At 38.9% G+C, this 26,885-nt stretch overlaps 1 protein-coding gene across 3 annotated transcripts in view; it reads left to right on the top strand.

Annotated features, from left to right (window-relative positions):
- LOC121330936 (protein tweety homolog 3-like) overlaps positions 1-26,885 on the top strand; it is a 64,085-nt gene that overhangs the window by 3,011 nt on the left and 34,189 nt on the right. For all 3 annotated transcript variants that reach the window (XM_041277927.1, XM_041277926.1, XM_041277925.1), the window contains one exon: positions 18,160-18,329. In XM_041277927.1, coding sequence (XP_041133861.1) covers positions 18,160-18,329 — 170 coding nt within the window. The remainder of the gene's footprint in view (positions 1-18,159; positions 18,330-26,885) is intronic.

Raw genomic sequence — 26,885 nt, 5'->3', positions numbered from 1 at the left:
CTACACCGACATTAGGTGCTTTTTAACCCTTTACATTCTCAGAGAACAGCTTTGACCTTTTAGTAGATAGTGTCGCGCTAAAATGAAACTCTTCGGTCATTTCGCTACTTGTGCGCTAATGAAATAACCCTTCAGGCAGCAATAACAATTCATGTTCTCTGTGCAAAGCCTAGGTGTTTTTTTTTTGTTTTGTTTTTTTCTACACAAGATACCTTCCCCACTTTCTAGTCATATCCCGTGCAAATAGAGGTCCCAGTGGAAGGGAATCCAGCTTTTCTTTATCATTGTACAAATGAATCAGGTCATCCCGATCATATAAGCCTACTCGAATGTAAAACTCCCTAATGCAACAGTGCTTTTACTTGCAGATTCCATATCAAATATTTACAATTACAAGTGGGTGTAGCTTACCTGTAAGCATGCATGCCTTTGTCATGATGGTTATCCTTATTTATTAACCTTTATATCCAAGAGCACAGAGATGTCTGTTACCTTTTCAGTACATTGAGTCAACGGGCACAGGCAGCATTGCTCTTCTAGAAAAGTATACCATAGTGGTGCCAGAACCTTCATCGAATGGTCGATTTAGTCAAATGTTTAATACATTTTGATCACGCGCTTTAGTGGAGTCAAAGAACAGACACATTCTTAATTGTTACATTGGTAGTTACTTACCCACACTTTGCATTGACTCTAATCTTTTAGTTGTGCAGATAACCTAATCCTGCCACTCTGCACCATCTGAAAACAGCAGACAATTGCTGGTGGCCAGTTCTCATCTTTGTCTATGAACTAGATAAGGCAGATGTCCGGTGGTCATTAAGCAAATTCCTCTACAACTCTTCTGTTGGCACGGAATTCCAGGTTGGGTTTCCTGAATGTAGTGGTATGGAAATACAACTGTTGCATAGCAGTTTCACCCATTCCAGGTTTGACTATGAGCTTGATTAGCCACAGTGCACAGTGAAATCTGGTTCTGGGCTTTTGAATCTTTCCATCTTCTAGGAATGAAATGTCTGCTATCTTGTTAACAGTGTAGTTATGCTTAATGTCAAATAAAAATAATGATTTTTTTGTGAATAGTGCTAGTATTGTTTGCAGGTGAAATAAAAGATGAACAGGTTAAACGGTATGGCAAGTCAGCCCAGACATGCTTAGTTCATCTTTGGTTGCCTTTGTCCCTGCACACTTTCAAATGACATCATTCCTAGAAGTATTAAGCTAATGCTGTTGGACAACCCAGTGTTTACATTGACATGATCTTGTAGCACAGGATTATTGAGCAACCCCAGGCAATGAAAAGATGCAGAAGATGGAGTCTGATAAACATCTGGGTTCCCGCTGCAGTCTAGCCTGTGTTTGTAAACCGAATTAATTTAGTTATGATTGGGACTGGCTACAGTAAGTAGTGTTTTTTTTGTCCCGTAAATATCAAGGTTGTTCCACATGTTCTTGTACCTTTATTTCCTCTGTGTTTCCTCAGTAGGTTTCATCAAAGCAATTCACGTGCATTTTAACTCCTATTCGAATGCATTCAAGAATGTTTTACCTATCCCTGTTCTTTAGGAAATGCAGGACAGCAACTCATTTGTGATTAGGTGAAGGCAAAAATGTTAACTCAGGTAGTTCCATCCAGGTCTCTAACTCTGTTAAGGTGTTCTATTCCTTCCCTCCTCCTCCCCCAGTCAAATAAAGTGTGCTGCTGCTGTTACTTTTATCACATCTTCAGGCGTTTCACAGAAGATTGATTTTTTTTTTATATATTAAGCACTACAGTTTCCCTCAAATGATTTCCTGGGGATATTTGGCAGGTGGGTAAAGAACTGAGCCCCCTTTGGCAACATTTAAAGGGGAGAGTGTGTGCTTTTGAAATGGAAAACGAGTGAGGATATTCAGTTTGTGTTTGCACAGGGTTTCAAGTCAACCCTACAGTACCTTCAAAAACCATACAGAGGTTGATATTTTGAAAATAGAGATTTGTATTATTATTGTTATTGATGTTATATTATGTGCATGCTCTTCTCAACAATGCATGGGTGTAGTTGTTCCACTTGCCATTATATAGTAACTCATGGTAAAAACAGGAATGGGTCCAACTGCTATGCAACGGGAGTCTTATTTCCAAAAAGTTTCTAGCTCAGACGCCAAGGGATGAAATCAGGGAGCGGGTGGGGGTGTTCTTTGATTGTGACTGCTTTTAGAAAGCTTTTAGTGTGGATTTAATCTCCCGTTTGTCATTGCCTTTTCCCTGCATTCCTCTCTGGAAACCAGGATAGAAATCTCTGACCAACCAGTGTGAAGAGAACGGCTGGCTGGCTGGCAAAAAAAAAAGGTTTTGTGTGCACAAAGCTTGAATCTGACAGAGACAAAGACAAATGACTTTGTTTGATATCTGCTGTTCCTATAGAAGGACTGGTATCAATAGGCAGATCAGCCAGCCTGGGATGGACTGCGTGAATGGGTGACTGGAAATATATTTCGGTGGAGAAATAAAATCCTATTCAGAGCTCAATTTGGTTGTAGTACAGACTGAGACGTTCTTTTAAACTGTCAATTCATGTTTAGATACTACTTTCCTGAATGAGTGATTTGCTGTAATTTAACACAATTCTTGCTGGATATCGGTAATAAAACTCCTTCTGTAGTACATGTCTTTTTCCCTTGGCTTGCCTTAATTACTCACTTGTGTATTTCAACACTGAACTGACCACTCCATATGACCTATCAGCAGCCAAAATGAGTTTGTCTATTCCGTCACTTTTTTTGTAACAAACACCTTTTCAATCGATTGGTAGCATACTGTAGATCGATCTCCAGATTATAATTTGAATTGTTAGCAGTCATTTGACAAAATATGTTGATGTATTTTCCATTTAATAAATGTGTCTTTTTGTTCTGGTAAATCGAAGTTAAATCTTACAAATCTTGAGGGTGGAAATGAACTCTCTGCCATGGCAGTTTCAACCCTTCCAGCATCTCCCTGCACAGTATGCATTGTCGTGACACTTCGGTTTAGATAAGGCTGCTGTGGGTGTCAAACTCAATTGTGTAAATAGTGCCTAGAATTCCTCAGCTATGCAATGTGTACATTGTATTTATTTATATATGATATGTTTATGGAAGTATTTTCTGTCTTTTTGTTTTGTGTGTTTTTAATAATACATTTTGCAAGTAACATTAGGAGTCATATTTACATTGCTAAATCCACACAGCTCTTTTTATGTTACAAGAACCTATACAACTAGACTCTAATGGAATACTGTCTGGTCTTACCATGCTAACAATAGAAACAATCCCCATTACTATGGTACCTGTACACCCCCGTCATCCTGCCTCAGAACATGGCAGGTGATTCGTTATCCAGCTGTCCATGTGTCAGTTTTGCAATCCTTACAGCTGAACAGGGCAAGAATAAGACACAAAGTACATTTTTTTTTTTTTCTTTTTCCTAACAGACTTTTTAAAAAGAGTACCATCTATTCTTCAGGCTTTAGACATTTACTGTAACAGTAGATCATAAATTGCCTACAGATTAATTTTCTCTAGGAGAGTAATGCTGTCAGTTGCAACTCCTACACAGTATCTCAATTATTATGGTTGATTAATGTTTCAATTGGTGCTTTTCACAGTGATCCTGTGGATGACGGTGCACATGTAAAACAATACAGATTGTGGTAAGCGACTCTACATGCAGTGTTTATGTACGTAACTCGCGTACATATTGTGTGGTGTTTCTTGTACCAAAAGCATTTATTGCAAAACTTGAAGGTCACCCAGATGTACAATTACTGCAAGTCTTATTAACAAAAATGTTTTTTTTTTCTTGGAAGCTGTAGCCTGTTTAGACCCCATCACCAGAAAAAAAGCAATTAAAAATAATCTAAAAGCAATTACCCATCATGATGCAAGAAGAGAAGGACAGACAGGAACACCTCAGAAAAAAAAAAAAAAGAGCCAAACATACTAAAGAAAAATTAAACGGCTATGATGAATAAAATGCATTTTGGTATTCAACTGTTGCTACTCAGCACTCTTTAAATAACTCCTGAGTTAAAGCTTTGAGGATAGGGCCCATTCTATAACAGCCACTAGTAGACTAGACTGGTGTTACAACAATTGGTATCTCCGTGCCTAGCAGCTGAGTCTTCCATTGGCTTTGCTTTGGCCCAGCAATTTGGTATGGCAAAGACAATCAGAAGCCAACTTTATGGCTGCGCAGTGGTGGAACTATCAGAAGTGATTATCTCCTGTGTTTTTGCTTGTCAAAAGTTGCCATTTCAGTCAAATACTACTTCCCACGAATAGTTATAGGCAAATTGAAAGCTGCAGAAACTTGTTTAAAAGTACAGTAATCGGATCTCCGTTGAAAAAGTATGAAGTTGGCTTTGGCACTGTGTTTAATTTTTTTTTTTTTTAACTTGGCGGTCGATCCTGGATCCATTTCCTGCCGTTGCTGGAAACTTTTGCTACAGAATTGTTTTGGAGATTTAGAAATTCAATCCAGGTTTGTGTACAGTAACACAGCCTTTTTTTTTGTTGTTTCAAATGTAGGAAGATCTTGGTTTTATGTTGCTGGAAAACCACTGTGACAAAAGGATCCTGGGGCTGACTGGGTGGCCTCAGCTGTTTCTTTTAGACAGGTGTTCTTTGCCAGCTCATTTGGAACAATAGATTTCGTTCCAGTTTCTGCTGTAGTGTATAGCATTGCCATCGTGATATGCTTTAAACTGCACTTCTTTTATTGAACATCTTATGAGTATTCTGTACAAATTCAGGTTTGTCAGCCTGCTACTGTAGATTCTTCTGGTCTTTACCTCTGCCCACAGTAGAATCTGTATAGTTTGTTTTGACTCTCCTTAAGCTGTTTATAAGCATGTTATCCTGGGGGAAAGCCCTTGTGATAATTTGGCTGAATTATGCATGGCTATTCCATAGGAGTTTTATTTATTTATTTATTTATTTTCTCTCCAACCCTTTCAAAATGGTTTATTAGGCTTCCAGACCCACAGTTCTGGGAAGTCTGTTGTTGTTGCTGGGATTATTCTTAATATTATTTTTCTTTCCGCCAGAGTTGCTCAAAAACTCTCCAAATTCGGTAGGTTGGTAGATTCTTATAGGAAGATGGAAAATGCTAAAGAATTTATGTCATGTCACATGGTTTGTCGGCCATATTGTATTGAAAAAAAAAACATTTTGCCTAAATGTAAAAATTTGTCTTTTGAAAACAACTTATTGCCTAAAGTTGGTATAGTTGTTGAGGGCTAGTCCAAAATTACGTAGGAAGCCGATAGGTTGTGTGGTATGACGTCAAAGTCGCACGGTACAGTCGTCTTAATCACAAACTAAGAAGATCTTTGTTGTACTGCTAGTCCGATTGAAACAAACCCAATGGTATATATGATTGTAGTGTGGCTGTCTGTAAAGGGTGTTAAAGGGAAGTTGCTACAATAAAAAACATGGTGACCATGTTGGATGACATCATCAACATACAAAACTGGCTAATAACTTCTTATAGAGTGCAGATAGGGTCATGGTTACTATGGAGCACATATAGTAACCCATGTATGCTCTATCAAAAAATCTAATTGCCTGTGACCTTTGACCTCATCTAAAGGTCAAATGTAAAACTGGCTTATAACTCATAATAGGGTGCACATATGGTCATGGTTACTATGTAAAAATGCCATTCTGGACTATTTGCAAAGTTTTTGGTACTGCAAACTGCTGGCAACTCTAGTTCCTTCTTGCTAATGTATGTGCTCAGTTCTTTCAACTCTCAGCCTTCTATGAAGTATTGTACTCTTGAAAACAAGTAATTTCCCTTGTAATTACATTAGCACCTAATCCAGCCTACTTTTTAATTGGCTTGAGCTTGCACTCCATGGTTTTGAATGTCTGTGATGTAGAGCTGTTGTAATTGATGGCAGTTTTGACAGGTAAGGGTAGGGGAGGCCTTCCCTGTGCTGAACCAACTCCTACTGTGAAGTCCTGTACATGTGGTTTTTGTAACTGGAAGGCATTGAATTTGGCAGCCCTGTTTTGAGTATGAAAGATCCTGTTTAATATAAAATATGTACAGATTCCACGTGAATAACTAATTATGGCATCCTGATTTTATTGTGGCTGCTGTATCTGGACTTGTTGTCAGAGTGCACTTTTGTCAGTGTGCTTAAATAGTCCTGGTTATGGAATAGGTGAAGATGCCTCGCTTTCACAATCCCTTGTAAAACATCCTTAAATCCTACCAAAAAAAAAAAAAAAAGTCAACTCAATTGTCTGTGAGGCTGATCCCATAAATATCTGTTGGGTTAGATCTGCACTCAGCGGTGGCCAGTGCATTGGGTTTAGTTGTGATGGTGTGATAGATTGTACCGTCCACTTAACAGAAGCTACCAAAACCTCTTGGCAGGGATCTGACTAATGAAGGCTCGTTGGATTTATCTAGGGATGTGTAGGAGGGAAAGGGGGAGGCCTGCTATTGATGGCCCAACTCAGTAGATGATTCATGTAGTGGCTGTGGGCTTTCAGGATGCTTCTTTTTTTCCTCCCCGCCTCCCACACAACACATCTAGTTTCAGTGAAATGAAAGTCAGTGCAGCAATGCCTTTACTAGATGAAGCAGAAAGCAAATTGTTGGGATTGCTGGTGGAATAGTGAAATGCAGCGCTTCCACAGCAGAGCAAATGTTAGTTCACAGACGTGCCTGGGCAGGTTGTTAACAGTACCCAATGGCAAAAGTAATACACAATCAAAAAACTGAAGATGTGAGAGACTTTCGGTCCCCCACACTATACCACAGTTGCATATATCAGCAATGTGCTAATTAATGGCTGCTGAGTAGACTGGTAATGATCAGAGCCAGTAGATTGCTTATCAGTTGTATATGCTGTGTTGTAAAGATTGCTTCTGAATAAAGACCGTGTTACAAAGGTCTTATTTTTATTTTGTTTTGACATGCAAGTAGGAAGTGTTGCACAACAAGCTTTATGGAAAAATAAAATTAGAGGAGTCTGGTGGTCTTAGCTTTTAAATAAATGTCGACATGAGTATTTGACACAATCTGTTCTAGTCTAATGTATACAAACCTGTCACAAAACATTTGAATAAAGCGTAGACCACAAAAAAGGCTTTGTACAACCAGGAGACGTTCCTTAGGGCAGTGCTTTTCTCAGGGTTGGGGCACTGCTGATAATAATGGTCTGGCTCATAAACATGCTGGATTGTAATTGCAGGATTTGCGAATCAATATTAAATACAATACCTCTTTGCTGCTTCTTTACTGTTAAGCTTCGTACCCTAACCTCCACTAACTAACTGCTTGCCCCAGGCTAAAGGCACAGTCTTTAGCATCTGAATAACAACCAAGCTGGTCCTACCAAACCTGTGACTGACATATCTTTATAAAACAAAAAAGATGTGGAAAGCTTTGATTGACTGTCTAATAGCTGTAATTATTTTAAGGCTATTTAAATTAACCTAGGCTCTTTTGACAGCAGTTACTGTACTCTAGGGAAAACAGATACAGGTACAGTACAAGAGGCAAAATAAAATTAGAATTTGCAAATCACATGCCAGTGGATGAGTGAAATCTGTGTGGTTGGTGCAGTGGTCTTCACAACACCAAGCATGGATCTCTTAGTCGGACACTGGTACATGTTTTCAGGTTACAGGACCTTTTTGTTTGCAGTGCTAGCCCAGTGTTTGCCTTAGTTTTGGGTCAGGTTTGACTGCATTGACTTTTTTTCTAATTAGTCAACAGGTTAATTTCTTTGGGAATTGACAATGAAGAAAACATGTCGCTTCAATTTCTGAGGGGTAAAACATCGGGGAATTCCGCTAAATAAAACCTTGCTGGTGTTTCGAAATTGGGCTGTAAATTTTCAAGCTGAGCAAAACCCACCCGTTAATGGGTATGGGAAACTCCACGAGATCTTGTGTAAGGTATGTTTACAGTACCATGTAGAACCTACTTTACAATGGAGCCCCATATGAGACCGGTTTTATGGCTCAGTGAATTTTCCTACTGTTCTTAGAGCGTTGCACTTGTGGTCTTGTGCACAGTTGGAAATATTCTTGTCAGAATACTGTACCTCACTGTGCACTGTTTGCCCGTTCAGTCATTTTCTGTGTACTTGTGCATGTGTCCCACCAAGGTACTTTTGCCCATCTGCAGTGCCCAGATAAAGTTAAGAAGATGTGGCACAGTGATGGCAGCTCCCCAGCTCTGTCTAATACTGTATCTGCATGTTTCCTATACTTTCAGCTCTGCCATTTGTTTAACCCGGCTGAACGCGAGTGGGTGTGCATTTCACTGCCTTTACCTCGCTTTACATGAGTTACAATGCAAGAAATATTCAAAGGGTCTTGCGGTGCTACAGTTCTACACAGTTTTCAGACAACAAATGCAGACTTACATGGAGCATTAATATATAGTGAGTTACTGTGAAGCATTATGTAGGTGGTTTTATATGGATTACCTGCTGAGAGGTTTTTACTATATATTGACCTGGTTTCCTTGGTTACCGGCTTAACTGGCCAAAGGCTCGTTTTGTTTAAGGTGGCCTTAGAAACGGTTACATTTTGCAAATCCTCTGTTCACCCAACACACTGACAATAAACTCTTCATGAGACCTTGGATGGAAAACAGGTTCACTTTTAAACTGCTCAATCGTCGTGGTAACACTAATTTAGTTCATAAAAATACAAATGTTGGACTGCAGACAATGAAAATATGTTCCCTCTTGGCAGTGTACCGCTGTGTCTTGCTGTTACAGAGTACTTTGTAACTTCTATTTACTGTACAGTTTCTGTTACAGACCCTTTCTCATTAAAAAAAAATGAAGCGGTAACAAAAAGTTAATTACAGATGTAAACCTGCAGTGAGTGAGTGGAGAGGCAGGTGCTCAGCAATGGTTGTTGAGAGCGTTATTTCAGCAAGTCAGTATTACCCTTTGGATACAATTCAAACCTATTTACTCTGTTTTTAATTACAGGGAGTTATTTACAGTACACGCTAAATCTTTTTTTGAATTATTAATTTAGATGAACAACTGTATGTTTTAGTTATTCTGATTTTTAACATTCTGTTTTTTAAATCATAAACAAGTGGGCCATCAAATCCGAATGATAACGGCTATATTTCTGGATTCGCTGTACATGTTCAAGGTAATCTGCTATAACAGGAAATAACAGGAAATAAGTCGCATGAAGAGCGCTTGCTGTCAGAATGTGAAAAAATAAGTAAGCTGAGGGCATTAAGTGAATATTTGCTGCCTGCCCCATAAGTGGGAAAAGCCATCTCAATGTCACTGACATTTTCCATCTGCTCAGAGGACCTCGTCACCACAGTGTGACGGTGTTGCTCCTAATCTGGGCTGTCGGACTGCATGTGTCCATTGACACAGAGTGAGAGACTTGGTTTTCTGGCAATCGGACAGGAATTTTTTCAGCTGTTTTTCACCTAAAGAAGGTGTTCTTACATTCAGAAATGCTCACTGGGGAAGGCCAGCATTTTTTTCTAGTTGTTTTTCGTCGTTTAACCACAGTGTACACAGTCCTCCTGAGGTAAAGCCTAATTGTGTTCTGAGCCTGATGTCGGAAGCCATGAGCAGTGCAGTTATGTTTATTGATTAGTTATTGTCCGGTAATGTTTCGCGTGAGATGGTGTTCTGTTCACGGTATCAGACAGATGGTGGTGTTGGCAGCCAACGGGAATAATTTTGAAAAAGGCTGTGGAGTGAACCGATACTATAAGCAATGAAGCAAAAGCTAATTGCATTCTCGGTTCTACTGCTGTGTACTGTATGTGCTGTTCTGCTTTTGAATATATTTTATATATTTTATCTGTTCATTCAGGGGTCTCAGCACTTATCCTAAGGCGGGGATCTCAAACAAGTTTTTTTTTTTCAGTTCACAAACTCAATAGAGAAACACTGCACAGCTATAAAAAGCATGTTAGTAATAAAATGAAAACAAAAATGTGTGTGTGTGTTTTTACCTTTACTGATGACTCATGTGAACTTGCATGTCTCTAGGCCATAAAGTCTGCTTCCATATCTTTTTCAGCACATCTCGGTTCAGCTTCCAAGTGTTCCTCTGTCAGTTTTGAACGGTATTTGGATGTGATATAGCCCATAGTAGAGTAGGTAGCCTTGCACACATAGATAAATACAGACATTGCTTTTGCAGCAACTAACCATAGTTCTCCACAAGACACATTCTGCCACGTTTACAGAGTTGGAAAGTCAGTGACATTGAAATCACTTGTCTGTAGTTCAATAAGCTTTTCCTCCAGTGCCCCTTGCATTGGAACTTGATGCAGTGTAATTACTCTGTGAAATTGGAAATTTGAGGGGATCTTTAAAAAATGATGATGCGGTTTTAACCCTTTTCAAAGTCCTGAAAACGATGTTCAAATTGAGTCAGCAGGTCATTCAAGCATTAAGCGCACTCCTGTGTATACCGTTCCTCTTTAGAAGCTGACATTGCTTCTTGCAAATTCAAAAAATGTGCAAAATTATGCCCCTGAAGTTGATCTCGGTATAAGGTTAATTTAATTTTGAAACTTTCTACAGATCTGATGAGATCAGTTAGCAGTTTTCCCTTTGCATGCATTGCAATGTTGAATTTATTCAAATGCCCTGTCAAGTCCATCAGAAATGCGAGGTTGCATAATTCAGGCTACTCCCCTTCCCGACCAGTAGTTTCAAGGAATAGCTTTATTTCAGGTAATAATGCGCCACATCTTGCCAGTACACGTCCACAACTGAGCCACTGTATGTATGATGCAGAGGGTCACCATACTCCACGTCCATATCTTTCAGATATTCAGCGAACTGTCTGATAAAGAGATCGAGCTCTGATCAGATTGACTACACAGACGACCTTCACATGAGCCATTTTCCCACTTCCAGCTTTAGAGCACAGCACCTCCTGGTGAATAATACAATGAAATGCCTCCAGATTTGGCATGTCTTCACGTAACAGGGCTACAAGACCCTTTCTTTTCCCAGCCATTGCAGAAATTTGTTTTTTCAAGTGGCAGTTTTTCAAAGCCTTTCACTGCTGTGTAAACATCTTCGCCTCTCGTTTGTCCGTGCATGCCCAACAGAGTCCGCATTTGATCCACCCATTGAACCCAGATACATATTTGAGTGTTGTCACAATTATCAGTTGACTCATCTAATGCAATGCTAAAAGCTAGACTTGATTTGATACCAGCAATCAGAAAAATGTGATTAGCTATAATGGCAATTGGAGCCCACAGATTTTACGGATCCCCTAATTTTTTTCTTTTGTGTTATCTAACAAAATGTCAGATGCTTCAATAAAAACCTCATTCGTAAATTCACCATCCAGAAAAGGGTTTTTTGTGTCATGCAATTAGCCAACACACTTTATAGCTGGCAAGTGTAACAACTTCACCCTCTGTCAAAGCACACTTCATATGTTTTTGTTGCAACTGTCCTTCATTAGTTCAGGTTTACGGTTTTCTCTCGTCACTATCCAGTGGGTTCTGCTGGAGTTCACCCGAATGTATTTCATAGTGGTGTGGCGTACGTTGTATTTTTCGCAAACAGCAATCTGTTTCTTGCGAAGCAAACAAAATGGTTTCTTATTATTTTCAACTACAAAATATTCTAGTTCCCAACCATCATGGAAACCTCACTACCTTTTACAGATTTTTTTTTTTCTTTCTTTTTGGTGGCATTTACTGATTATGTTGGTTGGTTTGTCTTCTGTAGAATTACTGGTGTCAGAAGCTGCTTTTAGGTTGTCTCAAACTAATTCTGGTAACACATTTTTAAACGGGCTGGATGGTCATTCTCATTTGTGGCTCTGAAGAATATGTGGGCCGCAAAAAATATTATACTGGGCCGTATATGGCCCGCAGGCCGCGGTTTGAGGACCGTGGTCCTAAGGTGTTCTGTCTATTGACTACTTGTATTCAGTACAGTACAGTATGTGTGTTTTGAAAACTGGCCAAGAGTGATCAAACAAGGGTCTAAGGCTGGAATCCATACTGTGCGAATCAATCAAAGTCTGTCTGGTTCTATTTCAGATCTTGAAGTGGAATTCCTTTCTGATGTTTGTGGTGTAACCTGCTAACTAAGAGTCTTCCCTCCACCGGGGCTCCTCTGTTTATTTTTCTTTATTGGAAAAGCACAGCCTGAGGTTCACGCTAAAAAAAAAAAAAAAGAGCATTTGTCAGCTGTGACAAGTTCCATCAGAGCACCACGCTGGAAACCCATTCCTTTGATAAATAGATGGAGTGGTCATGCTCCCTCGGCACCATGCTTCATTCTCACAGGCAGGCTAATGGCTTACAGAATGGCCCCCATACAGAGAAGCAAAGCAGGCTATTTGCACATAAAAGGGAGGGACTTATGATTTGATTTTATTATTTCACTAAGAGCACTGTATAAATATGTCATTAAAGAAAAAGATGTGTGGCATTGCACGCTATTGAAACTGGTATAATTAGGGGGCCCCAAATTCTTTTTGTCTTACCTACAGTACTATATGTTAGCAGTTTGCACTGCAACTGTACCACAAGGAAGATTAAGCAAAACAGTGTAGCGTAGTACTGTCTCTGATTGTGCTTTAAGACTTCAAAGTCTGGCATCACCATGTACCGAGCACTATTAACGTTCCACACCACTCGCATTTGTTTTTCTTCATTGATTTGAGTTTTTCATTGCATGAAAGCTGGTGCACAAACCTACAGCAGCTCAGTGCTTGTTCAAAACAGTGTTTTAAGCAAATCAATGGGCTGCAGATGGAAGTTTGAATACAAAATTCATTCTCAGAACTGTGCATATCAATTTACAATGTAGTGGATATGAAAGTTCGAGTGGGATGGAAATTGATTTCAGCTAGTTCTATTATACAGTATGCTTTAAACTTAAAGCCATTCTGTAGTACCCTAACTCGACAGCGACAGTACCACATTAGCGGCGCAGTGCACAAGAGTACCATCATTTTTGCTATATTAAGAATAAAATAACTGAATGTTCTACATTTGTTTAGTTATAACAAATAATATCATTTAATAACTAAATAGAGATGATGGATGAGTAGAATTGTACACAAGTTTTTTTTTTTTTTTTTTTTAAAGTAGTTTTACCTAAAGTCTAAAGTTGGGGGTGAACTTTTGCTAAATGCAAAACAGTACGTTCCTTTTTAAAATTAAGTTAGTTCTTATTTCTCTTCATACACGATCGTCTTCGTTTTCATATAATAATAACGATAAATATATAAATCAGATAGTTTTGATCATTTTATTTGAAAGCATAGATCTGCAAGGTATTTTATTTATGTATTTTTTTTTCAAAGTAGCATAGCTTGACACAGTTGGGGCTACTCTGAGAATATTTCAAACTAGCGTATTGTTGGAATGTATTTTCTATTGCTTTGGACAGATTACAATATTTCAATCAATCAATGTGTTTTTATGTAACACCTTTCATAGCAATGCCATCCAAAAGCGCTTTACAGGAAAAATAACAAAAAATTAAAAATACAATGTCATAACAAAAATAAAAACACAATTACAAACATTAGAAAACAATTAACATTAAAAAAAAAAAAAAAAAAAAAAAAATCTTTCTATTACCAAAAGCTAGGGAAAACACATGTGTTTAACTACTGTAAGATGACCAGAACTGACAACTTGGCTTCATACAAGTGAATGAATGAAAGTAATGTATTTAATTCCACTCTGGATCTCTGCATATATTGACTAATGCAGCCATAAGAAATCCCAGAAACCACAGTCAATGTATAATGTTTTTTAAAATCTACTAATAGCCAACTAAATGAATACAGCAAATATATCAGGGGGGTTCAAGGAAGTGGACTGAATCAACAAAGTTGGATGTGTTTAGAGAACAATTGACAAAATAAAATCTCTTCCGCTAATTACATTATGATTTAGTGTAAACACCCGAGCCCATGCCTTTCCTGTTTTACTGCAACAGTTGTGTTGGAAACCCTTTGCACAGATTGGGGGATGGGTGATGTGAAGTGTCTCTCTGTCTGGACAGAGATATGCTTAATTACAGTATGGTCTGCCTCCCCTATCATTCCCACACCCCCCTATTATTTCCAGCCATGAGAGCGCATTGGAGGATATGTGTGTGTGTGTGTGTGTGTTTTTTTTTTTTTTCCTCTCCTTCTGACCTGCATTTGAACTGCCCTTTTATAATATTCAGAGCCTAGTGTGGTTGCAAATTCAGAGACTAATGCAATGGTTACACAAAGGAATTGATATATAGACAAAATTAGGATTGTTGTAGAGAATTTACGATGAATCTGTTTTTCATAAATACTTAGTAAAACCGTTCGGGCTTGTCTGTTTCATTACTCATCGGATTGATAGTGTCCATAAAACATACAGGAGACTGTTTTTTAAAAGCATCTGACTGCTCTGATCTAGGTTTTCCCTTTTAAATAGAGCTAATAAAACCCTCATACCCTCATTAATCATATCATGCAGTGGAGTATGGCAGCAGTCCTGGATTAGCAGAACTCATTTGAGTTGAGTGTCAAGCTACCATCCACACAGAACCGTCTAGGCTAGCAGATTTCCATCAACCACAACATCAAGGACACATTCAGCATGATCAGTCTGGCGGGCTGAAACAGATGTTGTTTAATCCAGCTGCGTTTCCAGCGTTCCCAAAGTTACATTTTCTTGTCTCTGAGCTTCCACGCCCAATTTTCTGTCATTGATCCAAGAAAGAAGAGCTTGCAGAAGTGGTCTTGTAAACTCTTGCTCATCTGCTCATTTCCTCATTATTTCTGCCTTGATCTTCCTACCACTATACAGTATGTGGTTGAAACGTGGTTTTTGAGTTCAAATCAGTAGTTACCGTAATCCTTCGAATTTAAGTCCAAATCTCCCACCCTGAATTTGAGGAAAAAATAAAACATAAAATAAAGCTGCATTTACAAAGGTACAACCTCAGTTACTCTTAAGAGAAACGATATATGGCTGCAGTTTGCGGTTGTCTGTTGTCACACAGAGCATTTATGCTGTGCTTCTTATTTCCAGTGTGATGACTCGTTTTTTCTCCATTTTTTGTGAACTGGCATTCCTTGGCATGTCAAAAAATACAGGGATCTGATCAGCATTTTCGATCCGTCCGAGCTGGTACTTTCTTATAACGTAGTCTAACAACGAAATGCTGAAATTGTGAAAGCTGCTTTGAAAATGGCTGCCTGTATGTCAGGGATGATTTGAAAACGGGCAGTGACGTCTTTGTTCGTCTTTTCTCGGCAGTCAGTCACGTTGCTGTCTGTGTACTCGGGAGTCACGTCTTTTGTTGGCGATTTTTAATACATCACTATGCTCGAATTTAAGACGCAGGGCACTTCTGAGAAAAACATGTATAGTAACTAGCAAGGACCAGCACACACAGGGTTCATGGCAAGTCAATCACAGACTGTACTGTTTGCTAAAGCTGATTGTTAAGAAACCTTGACTCCTACTTCTTTTCAGACAGGCACGCTGTAGGGGAGGTGGTGGGCAGAGAGCTCAAAAAGGGCATCATGAAACAACAGCTGGCATTTTCTCAGATACTGTTTTTTTTTGTTTGTTTTTAGTAAATATTTGTACTTGCAAAACAATTAGTTTGTGTTTAAGTTTACTTATTATTTTCTTTTCTTATTGTACTTTGGCAGTCATATGGCAAACCAACCTAGTTTACAACTCCTTTGAAGACCAAATCACAATTCAGACCTCTCTGTCTCTCTCTACTCAATTTGGAGGCCTCTCTCTCTCTCTCTTAAAACCAGCTCTCTGTTAAAGACCATTGTACTAAGACCTTGAAAACGCCATGGCATAATGAGCCTTTAATGCTTTTTCTGGGTTCCTTAAAAAACGTGAAAATGGAGAAGCTTAATCTAAGTAAGTCAAGCAGTGTTGAAAAGATGAATCTCTCTTTTGATATTTGTAACATACAGCAATTGTACTTCATGCTTTGAAGTGCGGATGTCCCTTTTTATTATTTTCAGGCATACGAGAATGATCACTTTCTGCTATATAGTCCTGTGTTAGGATGGCTAGAAGAAGGCATTAGTGGATGTCCAGCAGCAGTTGACTCGGCTGTTCTTTATAGTGCTTTTGCGTTGTAGCGCAGTATTTCAGTTCATGTTAATGAATCGGATTATGTTTTATAGCCGCGATGGGCTCTTCAGTTCCTGTGAAATCATTCTGAGGCTACTTGACACCAGGTGAAAATAGGAACTGTGACCATAATGCATTCCAGCAGCTTTGAATACGTGCTTGCGTTATAATAAGAAATCCTTGGACCTGTGGAGATTATATTTATTTATTTATGAATTTATTTTTTTATTTATTACTTTTGAGTCTTTTTATTGGTTGCTTCACGCGATTTTAAACAAAGCCATTCATCCTTTTCACCCCCGTGCTAATGGATAACCAATATGAAAAGAAAGCATTGTATCTTCAGAGAAGCCGCCTTAGGAGAAAAGTAGCTGTACTGGTCTAGGAGCCACATATCAGGGATGTGTAAAACAAACTACAAGGCGATACTTTAGGGAATGATCGCCTTGTACAGTATATACTGAAAAATATAAGCATAAGTTGATGATTGCCATCCCTGTTCACTACTGTGCATAAGAAAAGCCTCCAGTAGCCCAGTCTTAAGCTGTTTTGTACAATGTCCTAAATCATGAAGAAATATTTTGATGTAGACCAGGTCTTCTTTTTTGTAAGGCTGACAATGGTGTCTGTAATCTGTTTGACTGTTGAGGGACAACACTACAGAAAAAAACTGCCAGAGATTTTAGAATATAACAGCTGGAGGATTATAGTCTGTGTGGCTCCAGTGAGTGGAGTTGCTACTAATAGACTGTGATTACATCCTCTCAAGTAATGTCACTAATAGTTAAGGGAAGGCTATCATTCCAGGTCTTGAAGGATTTCTTGACTGTCTTTTTGTGCTTGAAGAGTTCAAATACTGCAGACTTGAACTAAGTAAAAGCTTTGCTTAACAACTAGAGGAGATTAGGCCAATTAAAGATGGATAGCAGATGGAGACAAAGTGGTTTCAGGGGGGGCCAAGTGGACAGATGGATGATGAACAAGTGGGTCTAGAAAAAACTAGCAAAACTGGTCAGAGCAAGCTATAATTAAATCATCAGATGGGAATGAGGTGCTGTTCAGGATTTCACAACGCTAATCCCATCCCCTTAAAATGTGGTTCTAGAGAGATCAGACAACCTTGTGTTTTCCTTTCCTTCCAAGCATTTTATTAACAAATGTGCACTCTGTTCATATAGGCCAGTAGAGCAGTTCTTGTTTTAGTAGACATTATATAAATATTACTCAAATTCTCTAGACTTTTCCTGATGAGTTCAAATACTTAGAAACATAGATTCTATAGAATAAAAATAGGGATACATATTGATGTTCATACATTTGTAATGGTTTTCTTTGTTTCATTCCCTATAGATGTAACACCCTTTTTAACTAGAACTGCAAACCGTTATGTGGTGTATATAGACTCGCCATTTGCAGTCCGAAGCAAGAATGGAAATTACCTTATATTGTGTTTGGAGATGTTTACAACTAATTGCAGCATTTTGGCAAAATGAAAACTGATTTTTGTTTGTGTTAATAATTGTGAAGGTTTCTTGCAAGATGACACTGATGTCTGTTATTTTATTGTTTTATTATTTTTTTGTTTGTTGCTGCATGCAGTAAATTAATTTGCCCTTTTCAAAGCTGTACTGATGAGAAAACAAATATCAGCACATCAACTTCTGCCATTAATCTAATGACTCCTAAAAAGAAAAACATGTAAATCTAGATCCATGTCAAGTCCCTGTACAGAATCAAGAAACCCATGTATTTTATGCCTTATTAAACACAGCCTTCGACGCTCATCTCCTCAAAACTAAACTCAAGTGCACAGATTTTTGACAAAATCAAGGTATCATAAGAGTAGCATTTGCTTTACGAGTTTCTGCTACATTTCTTATCTTGTGTTGCAAAGAATAATCCCACTTCTTTTATCAGCCTGCTTGCTGGCTGCATTAACCATCAAACCAGTCACCTCTTGATGGGGGAAGGCAAGCCTCTGCATGCACGAGGGAGTGCAGTAATGCAATGTTCTTGGTGTTCTCTTTCAGTCGTTGCTGCTGCTGGGGGCAGTGGCGCTGGCCTGCCTCGCTCTGGACCTCCTCTTCCTGCTCTTCTACTCCTTCTGGCTGTGCTGTCGCCGTCGGAAGAGCGAAGAACCGGCGAACGCGGACTGCTGCTGCACCGCCTGGTGTGTCATCGTCGCCACGCTCGTGTGCAGGTGAGACGCTGTCTAGTCAAGTGAAATTGCTAGTTACGGAGTTAGATATGTACAGTAACTGTGTTGTAACTGAATTATGGAGAGATGAAATTAGATTTTGAACTCCCTATAGAGGAATTGTGATTCTGTTGTCCATATCAAAAGGAGGAAACAGAAAATTATATGCAGTACTTCCCCTTTTTGGCTAAGCAACAATTACTGTGGCTGCCTGCACTTGAGCCCTAATGGCTAGAGAATTCCCGTCTGGAAACCTTAGTCAACAATTTCCAGTTACTGAGGTTCTTAGCTTCAAAGTCGTACTGCACTAGAGCATGAATAACAGATCGGGCAGAGCTGAGATTCCAGCTTTTGTTCTTTTTAAGATGCCATGCAGGACAACTCTGCTCTGCACACCAGGGGCACTTTTCCTGTAGAGCAGTGAATCTCTAACCTGATCATCAGGGGCTCTGTAACTGCAGGAATCAATTCACTGTGGCTGGTCCCAGGAACAGTGGAACCCACTGTACATATGGAGTTGGTCACATTTATTCTGATGCAGTTATTAATATCTCTTTCTCTCTCTTAACAGAATCAATTGCAAGTTAAACTCTATTAAAATGCACTGGCATGCCATTCAGAGACACTGCAACTCAGCTGTCTTTAAAGCCTAGAGCTTTCACTACTTTTTAGTCTCTGGGGAGTACTGTTCGTGAGATTCCTGTAAGATAAAAGATTATTTAGTTTTCCTTTTATAAGGGATGATGATAACATTAAAGGTGCAGAGTTTTCTGATCGCTTGACCCCCAAGCTTTGGCATCTCATGACAATAATAATCAATGCATTTTAACAGCGCAAAGTTATGTCACAAATGTGTATCATCTTTTAAAAAATGCATTATTGATTAGTTTGCATTCCCATCAGTGATTTATGTTTATTAATTGTCTCTACACTTCTAAGAGTTATAACCAGAGGCCCAGTGGAAAATAGCTTGCAAGAACTTGTTAAAAGTTTTTTTCTGCCACTCTTGTTTGAACCCAATCTCTTTATCAATGACTATCCTTGACAAAGAGGATGTACTGTACATGTCAGTCTTTAATGCCATACCCTGCTTAATGCAGGCAATATCTTCATAACTGCTTGCCTAAATCTGATGGACATCCATGCATGGTCATTTAAAGTAGATTATCCCACATCAATAAAGCTCTCCGTGACTTTTTCTCAACACATACAGCTGATTGTATGTCTCTGAGGGCTTAACCAAGGTCAGACTGACCTTAAACATTGTCGCCATGCAGTCTTACCAATTCTCTGCGAATAGAAAGGACTTCACCTATTTCAATTTCGACTGTGGTAGACAATTTGTCCTGCTTCTATCAGTTGCTAGATTCTGGCTGGTGCTCATACAGTGTAAACTAATCTTGTAGCAATCATGGTAATACACCATTATTTTACACCACTTAACAGATTGCTAAGAAATAAATGCTTTTTAGGCTGAAGGTTTGACAGTAAACCCCCCCCACCCCCCCGCACAAATTTGAGTGCGAGTGCTACAGAAGGCTGCTATTGAAAGAACCTGGTGCTGCATATAAATGACTTAATCACCATGCATACTGTCACTGTTTAGTAAAGTGATGTGTAGATGTTTTTAAGACACTGATGCACCCTGCTCTGCAAGTGCAATAGCTTTCCATTTTACATAAAGGTGAGTTTTCCTTCTGCCTGCCATCAGGTACTTAATTAACATGCACAAGCTTGAGTTCTCCATCTTGGAATGTACATGTGTGGTTGATACCGCCAGCTGCCTGTTTGTTTTTAAACCCCAGATTTGTGCATTCTTTGTTCAGATTTGTGGATTCTGCCTCCTGTTTGTTTAAAGGGTTGTAGATGCTGTATAATGCTGTGAGTTTGCATGCTGCGTCCTTCTGGACATTGCAGAGGCGATATTGTGATTTTAAACAGACCTGACCTGGAGTACTTTCAGATATAATTCCATCTCTAATCCATCAAAACTGCTGAACAGATGGCTCTGCAGTTTAACAAACAAGAATTAAATGTACTTGTGCTTTATGAAGATTACTTCAACTTCTAATTCATTTGTTAGACAGGTAAAGCTGCAGGAGCCGTGGCTCAGAAGGAGGTGGTTTAATCAGGAGGCAGATCTGCTGTCGAAGGATGGATGAAGCTCTGAATGCTACTGTACATTCATTCGGCAGCCGGTTTAGAATTTACAGACCCAGCCTCCTGCAGTGCAGATTGGAAAGGGAGTTTACATAACAGTCCTTGTCTCTACCAGATATGGGTATGAGTTTAAATATTGAGTTTAAATGCGCCAGTTGTGCCACCAGTGTCACCCTACCTTCAGAGAGAGTGAAGGCACCGTTTAAACTGCCATAACGGTACATCATAAAACCAGCAAATGACAACTACGAAAAAAATATATAGTAAATAATAGACTCCTCATTAGATTAACTAAATATGCTAAATATGAGAAAGTAATACTATGTTGGGGTTTGGATGAATCGCCATCAACCATTCTAATGTCTAAATTAAATTACTGTTTTTTCCAGCTCATTCGTTCAGTTTCATATCTCCCTGTTTTTATGTGGCTTGGCAGCCAGGCTTTCTTGCTAACCAAAAAATGAGTCCCCTCAAAACGGAAACACATTTTTACGCACCCTCTATATTGTTTTCCCTATCCTGACACAAATGGGAAACAATTTATTGCCATTTTTAATAGCAGTTGGGAGAAATATATTCAGCCTGAGATCAAGGGAGAAATTTGATTTATGTTATGGAATGCGATTTGTATTTATTCAGGGTCTACAGTAAAGGGGGTGGGGGGGGACTTCAAAACGTGGTGAAGCACAAAAACTGAAATTATGTGTCATTGTATTAATCCTGCTTCTAAAGTGAATAGCTTTCATCTGACAGTGTGGGTGCTCTGCCATTAACTGTGTGAAGGCTGGTTATGCTTTAGAATCAAATACAGTATTCAAGCATCAAGCAGAAATACAGCAGTAAGACACATTGAATTTGTGATCAGCTTCTTTATTGCAGTGCTTTCCCTACGTGTTTGTGTGGGTATGTAATACTTTGGTATGCCCTTATTTGGAACAGGAGGGTGTTGATCACAAATTAAAAGCTGTCTGTATGGAACATGTAATTGTATACTGTAAGAGTGCTACATTTTGTGTGATCATTTTTACTGATGAGCGCAAATAGGATTACGTAAAGTGTTCATGTATAAGCAGTGAAGATGGGCTTATGCAAATTTAATCACAGAGAAATCCTAAAACATCTACAATTGGATGTGACAGTTCATGAATTGCTTCTTTGGGGCAAACCATGAAAGTGAGGCACGGAAAATGGTTTATTTCTGGAAAGGAGTAATGTATACTGCAGTAGTAATATGTCTGTCAAATAATTATCTTTTCCTGTAGCATTGCTTCTGCATACAGTATGCTACCATTGCGTGGTTTTTATCTTTTAACTTCCCATTTAATTGCAAAATTTCTGGTGATCAGCTCAAAATAAACGATGATGGAGTCTGTTTTGTGTTACTGCAATTTCAGGTGGATGCGGTTCTTAACGTTGGGACAGCTACAGACAGTGTCCACGGTACAGGATGGAGACAACGGCCAAGCAGACTACTGTGAAGCAGAACTGAAACATGATAGCAAAGCATTTCATTATTTTGCAGTATTTAGAGTGAGTGTCAGCAGTTAGGAACCGAGAGAGAAATGTGCTCAACAGATCCTCTATTGTATAAATACACTGCCTCTTTATTGTTTGAATCCCCTCGCACAGCTTTGTTTCGTCTCATACGCTCGCATATTTATTCTCCTGCTGAAAGTGGCTTTTATGCACGAGAGGACGAAATTGGAGTGGACCAGAAAAGGGAGACAACTCAGGCAGCGAATTGGTTGTATGATTTGGGATTCAAATCTCGATCGAGCCTGTGATTTTTTTCATACAGATATTTCACACAACATCTTAACTCATCAAAAAAAGTAGAGCTGTGCACAAAGCTATGCTAAGCAGTCCACCTTGTTGAAATGAAGAGAGGGGTTTGAGGATTAATGTAAAATGTGATTTTTCCCTGGTGGAGTGACGTGTGAGAGGATAAGGAATGACTCTTTAAAAAAAAAAAAAAAAAAAAAAAAGATCCCTGGCCTGTGTACCACCTAATATCCAGTTGCTGCTTTTCTGCCCAGTCAGTCTGTAATCTGAGGAGCTGTTAAAGTATTTCGGTATTTGAATGCTTTTCAAAATATCGAGGAAAAACTTAAAGACCCCTCTGTCCCAGACATATCAGACTTCACAGTGTGATCTTTCATTGCGACAGTAACGTCTGTCTCGATGATGAAAGGGGCTGAAAGATGGAGCATCAGGGCAGGCGAATCTCGTTTCCCAAGCTGTAAAGGCATTTTTAACAATGGCACGTTTATAAACCTGTTAGAATTTAGAATAAGCCCATTTTAAAATGGTTTGTAAGTCCTTATTTATGATTGCAGTACTTCTAAAATATAAATGAATATGCATGGAGTAGGGCCAAATCCCAGTGGAACCCTGTGCTTGTGCATGTGTGATGCTGTTTTTTTTTTCTATTTTAGTGCATGTGAAAAATTGATGGATTGACGAGGTTTGTAACTTATGCTCTTCACATCTGCTTGAGTAAGACAAAATGCAACCAGCTGCAGTGTTTAATCACCTCCACCTCTCTCTTCCTCCCACCTAAAACAAACAAAGCCCCCACACACCACCATGCAAACCCATGTTAACTTTTACAGTAACCCAGCACCCCAGGGTGAAATGCTAATTCAGCCCCCATGTTTCTATGCCTTGTGCTACAGTTGTGCAAGACCTGTCCTGCAGATAATCTTTGTTATACTGTATTTACTCTGCTTGTTTTTGAGGCGTAAATTAGGGATTTTCTTGAACAACTTACCAGTATTGTCCTCCAAAGAGAAAATAGATTTCCCAATACTGCAGTTGTAAATCATTTGAACCACATGGTGTAAAATTATTATTATTATTATTATTATTATTATTATTATTATTATTGTGTAGTTTATTTTGTCGGTTTATCTGCCAAAGACACGTGTAGCATACAGAAAATGTACATAACTGGCAGAATTTTGTACTTTTTTTTCAGAGAAATACAGTTTGCATGTAGTTTTGAGTTAAATGCAAGTAAAACTGTCCACCAAGCTGAGGTGTGTCCAGTATTTTTTTTACATAATAGCAAGGCAACTTTCAGAGAAGAAATCAACGGTTGTCATGTATTGAGCTATCATTGAGTTCTTGTCTTTACTGATTTGATGAAGAGTCTGTCTATTCAATTTCTAATCGAGTAACAATAAAATTAATGTTAGCCATAAACAAGATCAGGGTAATTCATGTAATTTCTTCTGATCAGGACTGATATGGGGTGCACATGGGAAATGTAGGGAAACCGGTGCTGATCTCATTTAAATAACGCTAGGAAAAGCAATTGGCACGAAAAGCCTATTTTTCAAGAAACAGCTCTGTATGGTTTGCATCTATTTGTTGTTTATGGATTACCTAAACTATTTCTAATCCCTCAATGAATGCGCTGCAGTGTGCATTACCGACTTTCTGGAGTAGACCCCAAGGATTGCTTGACTGTTAGCCCTTTTTAAAATCTTGGGAGATTTCAGCTAAACCCCCTCCCCCTGCTAGCACAGCTTTTAATCTTCTAACCTTGTTATTCCTGCATTTGATCTCTTGGGGCTGTGTAGTCTTTATCTACACAGACACAGATGGGAACTACTGTACATCTATGAGATACCCCTGGCTCCTGGGACTGCTATTTCTGTCTTTTGCTGCCCTAGTATTTTTGGGTTTGGGGGAAGGGGGAGGCATCACCTCCCTAACCCTTGTTTTAAGGTGGTGCACTACACTGGTTTGCCTTGTAGCCATTCGATTTTTTTATAAAAGTTTTTTTTTTTTTTTTTTTCTGTGTTGTTACACAATCCTTTGTGTGATGTGCACAAGTCTTTAAAAAAAAAAAAAAAAAAAAGTTCTGTTTGTGGTCGAGGAAAAACAAGAATCACAGGATTTTTTTTTTTTTTTTTTTCTGTGTTGTTACACAATCCTTTGTGTGATGTGCACAAGTCTTTAAAAAAAAAAAAAAAAAAGTTCTGTTTGTGGTCGAGGAAAAACAAGAATCACAGGATTTTTTTTTTTTTTTGCATTGACATGTTTGTTAATGTTCCCTTCTTGCCATGAATTCATCCTTGATTTTAAGTTTAAGGGCATAACAAAATGACAAAAAAGAAAAGGTGTAGTTGGCTATGGAGATGGCGCAGGGGCTTTGTGGGTTTTAAGTTTCATAAGCTATCCAGGAATGTTGATTTTTCCAAAGCATCAAACTGAGTAACGTTCAGTGTTGCTGGTTGAGGTCGTCAGACTCCAAAAGATTCAAATCCACAAAACAGGTCACTTTTCAGTTGTACCAGCAGTTCAATCTACAATGCATCATTTCTTCCTTGACAGGGTTATGTGATTCAAGATAACAGTACCCCTATCCATCAGTGTGGAGTCATCTGAATGAGGGGTGATCACAAGGCAAACTGAATAGGGGTTAGAAAACATAATATAACGAGCAGAAATAGTAGTCTGATTTCCATAGTACAAGTTGATACTCGCTCTGTAATTTTATTGTGAGCACTCCAATTGAAAGTACATAGTCTACTTGAAGAAACCATAGAATTATTTATTTATTAAAAATGTTCCAACTTTTCTATGTTTTCTAAGACTGTTCTAAAATTGGAGAGGGAGTGAAAGAGAAGCTGAGTTGAAACAGGGTGAAGAGGAGTTTTATGAGGCTAAATAGAGCTGCTGTTCACAGGTGTGGAACTGAACTGCATGCAGAGGCATGAGACTAAGTGGGCTCAGCATAGTAGGAGTGATGAGAATCAGTAGCGAGAGTGAGCGAGATCGGTGGTGGGAGTGAGATGAATCAATAGAAGGCGAACAATGCCAACAGAGTAGTGAGTGGGAAGCCATGTTTTCTACATTAGAAAGATACACATTATTTAGTGAAGTTATACAGCCCCTGATTACAGTTTAGTGGAAACGTGGTTAAGACATTCTTTAGCGCAGGTGATTGAGCGTATCAGAATCTGGAGATATGCTATTATGGAGGAATCTGTCCCGCTGTCTGAGATTTGAAAGTGCTGTCAAGCTAAACAAACTCCTGCCCACATTCAGACAGCAGCAAATTACTGGTGGCCGTACAGTGTGTTTGCAAGACGCGTGAGTTTGACAGACAGAAAGTTATATTCGTGCTTCATACCACAAGTTGTTCTCTATCGAGTCACCAGCTGAGATTACAGATCTATAGTTGGACCGGATTTGACGTTTATGTGAGCAATACCTTTGTTGGCCCAGTTGAGAGAAACTTAATCACTTGCAGTGGAACAGATACAGCAGCAGAACAGAATGATGTGATCAATATGCCCTTAAAAAAAAAATTAAATGCTAGAGATCAGCTCTGTTCCCTTTGCACAAGTAGCCTTGACGCCCATCTAACATGTATAATAATAATAATAATAATAATAATAATAATATTATTATTATTATTGGTCGCAAGTATGTACTAAATGCTATGTGGCTATGTAGCAAATGAGTATAATGTGTATGTTCTGTATATGGTATATCATATTTCTGTTCTGTTGTAAGTTGCTACATAACTATGTGCATCTATTCTTAGAGAGAGCCCGTCTTGGGCCTAGACGGGTTGCCATGGAAACAAGGGCAGAGTTAGTGTAGTGGAAACATGAATTATATAAACATCCCATTTTTTGAAGGAATGTACAATAAATAGAAAATGCAGTGTCCATGAACTTTAAATGTAAACATAGCTTCTTAGATTTGGACAATGTTTATTAATATTTAAGTTTTGGAAGGAGAGAGACACAGCCAAAGAAATTATAAGCTGTTCGACCCCCCCAACCCCCCCCCCCCCCCCCCCCCCCCCCCCTTGTCCTTTTGTTTACTAAAATAAAAATGCAATCATGCATGATCCCATCCCTTGGAGACGAGCTGGATTATTTTCTATTCAGAACATATTGTGACTTTGAGCGTCCCATTTGCTCTGTTCTGTGTGTATGTTATTTTTTTTTCTTGTTTGCCTTATTACCTATAGAAACTACTGTAGTTTTTGTTTCACCAGTATTGTAAAACAACAATGAATGGGATTAATTCCAAGCTCAGCAAAGCATGTAATGCTAGGGGCAAATCGCTTCACCTTCCTAATCCTTCCGTCCTACCTGTTACACTTTGCTTATTCAAGCAAAGAATGCAAGGCCCCACTTTGATCAAGATCTTTATTAAGCTGTGCAAGTAAATGATTTCTTTTAATATATTTCAATAAACAAAAGCCCATCTTGGATTACAAAGCGACTGTGCAGAAGGTGCTTGGATCCCCTCCCCCTTCTAAGACAGTCCTGTTTATCATGTGAGCAGACTGGTTTGGAACACTATGAGACCTGTGCCAGCCTGCTGCAACTCTTGCTGTAAGCTGGTGGGAGCTCAGGGTCTGAAAACCTC

The sequence above is a fragment of the Polyodon spathula genome, chromosome 18, assembly GCF_017654505.1.
Source record: "Polyodon spathula isolate WHYD16114869_AA chromosome 18, ASM1765450v1, whole genome shotgun sequence".
Taxonomy (NCBI): domain Eukaryota; kingdom Metazoa; phylum Chordata; class Actinopteri; order Acipenseriformes; family Polyodontidae; genus Polyodon; species Polyodon spathula.
This window is presented reverse-complemented; position numbering and strand designations above follow the sequence as displayed.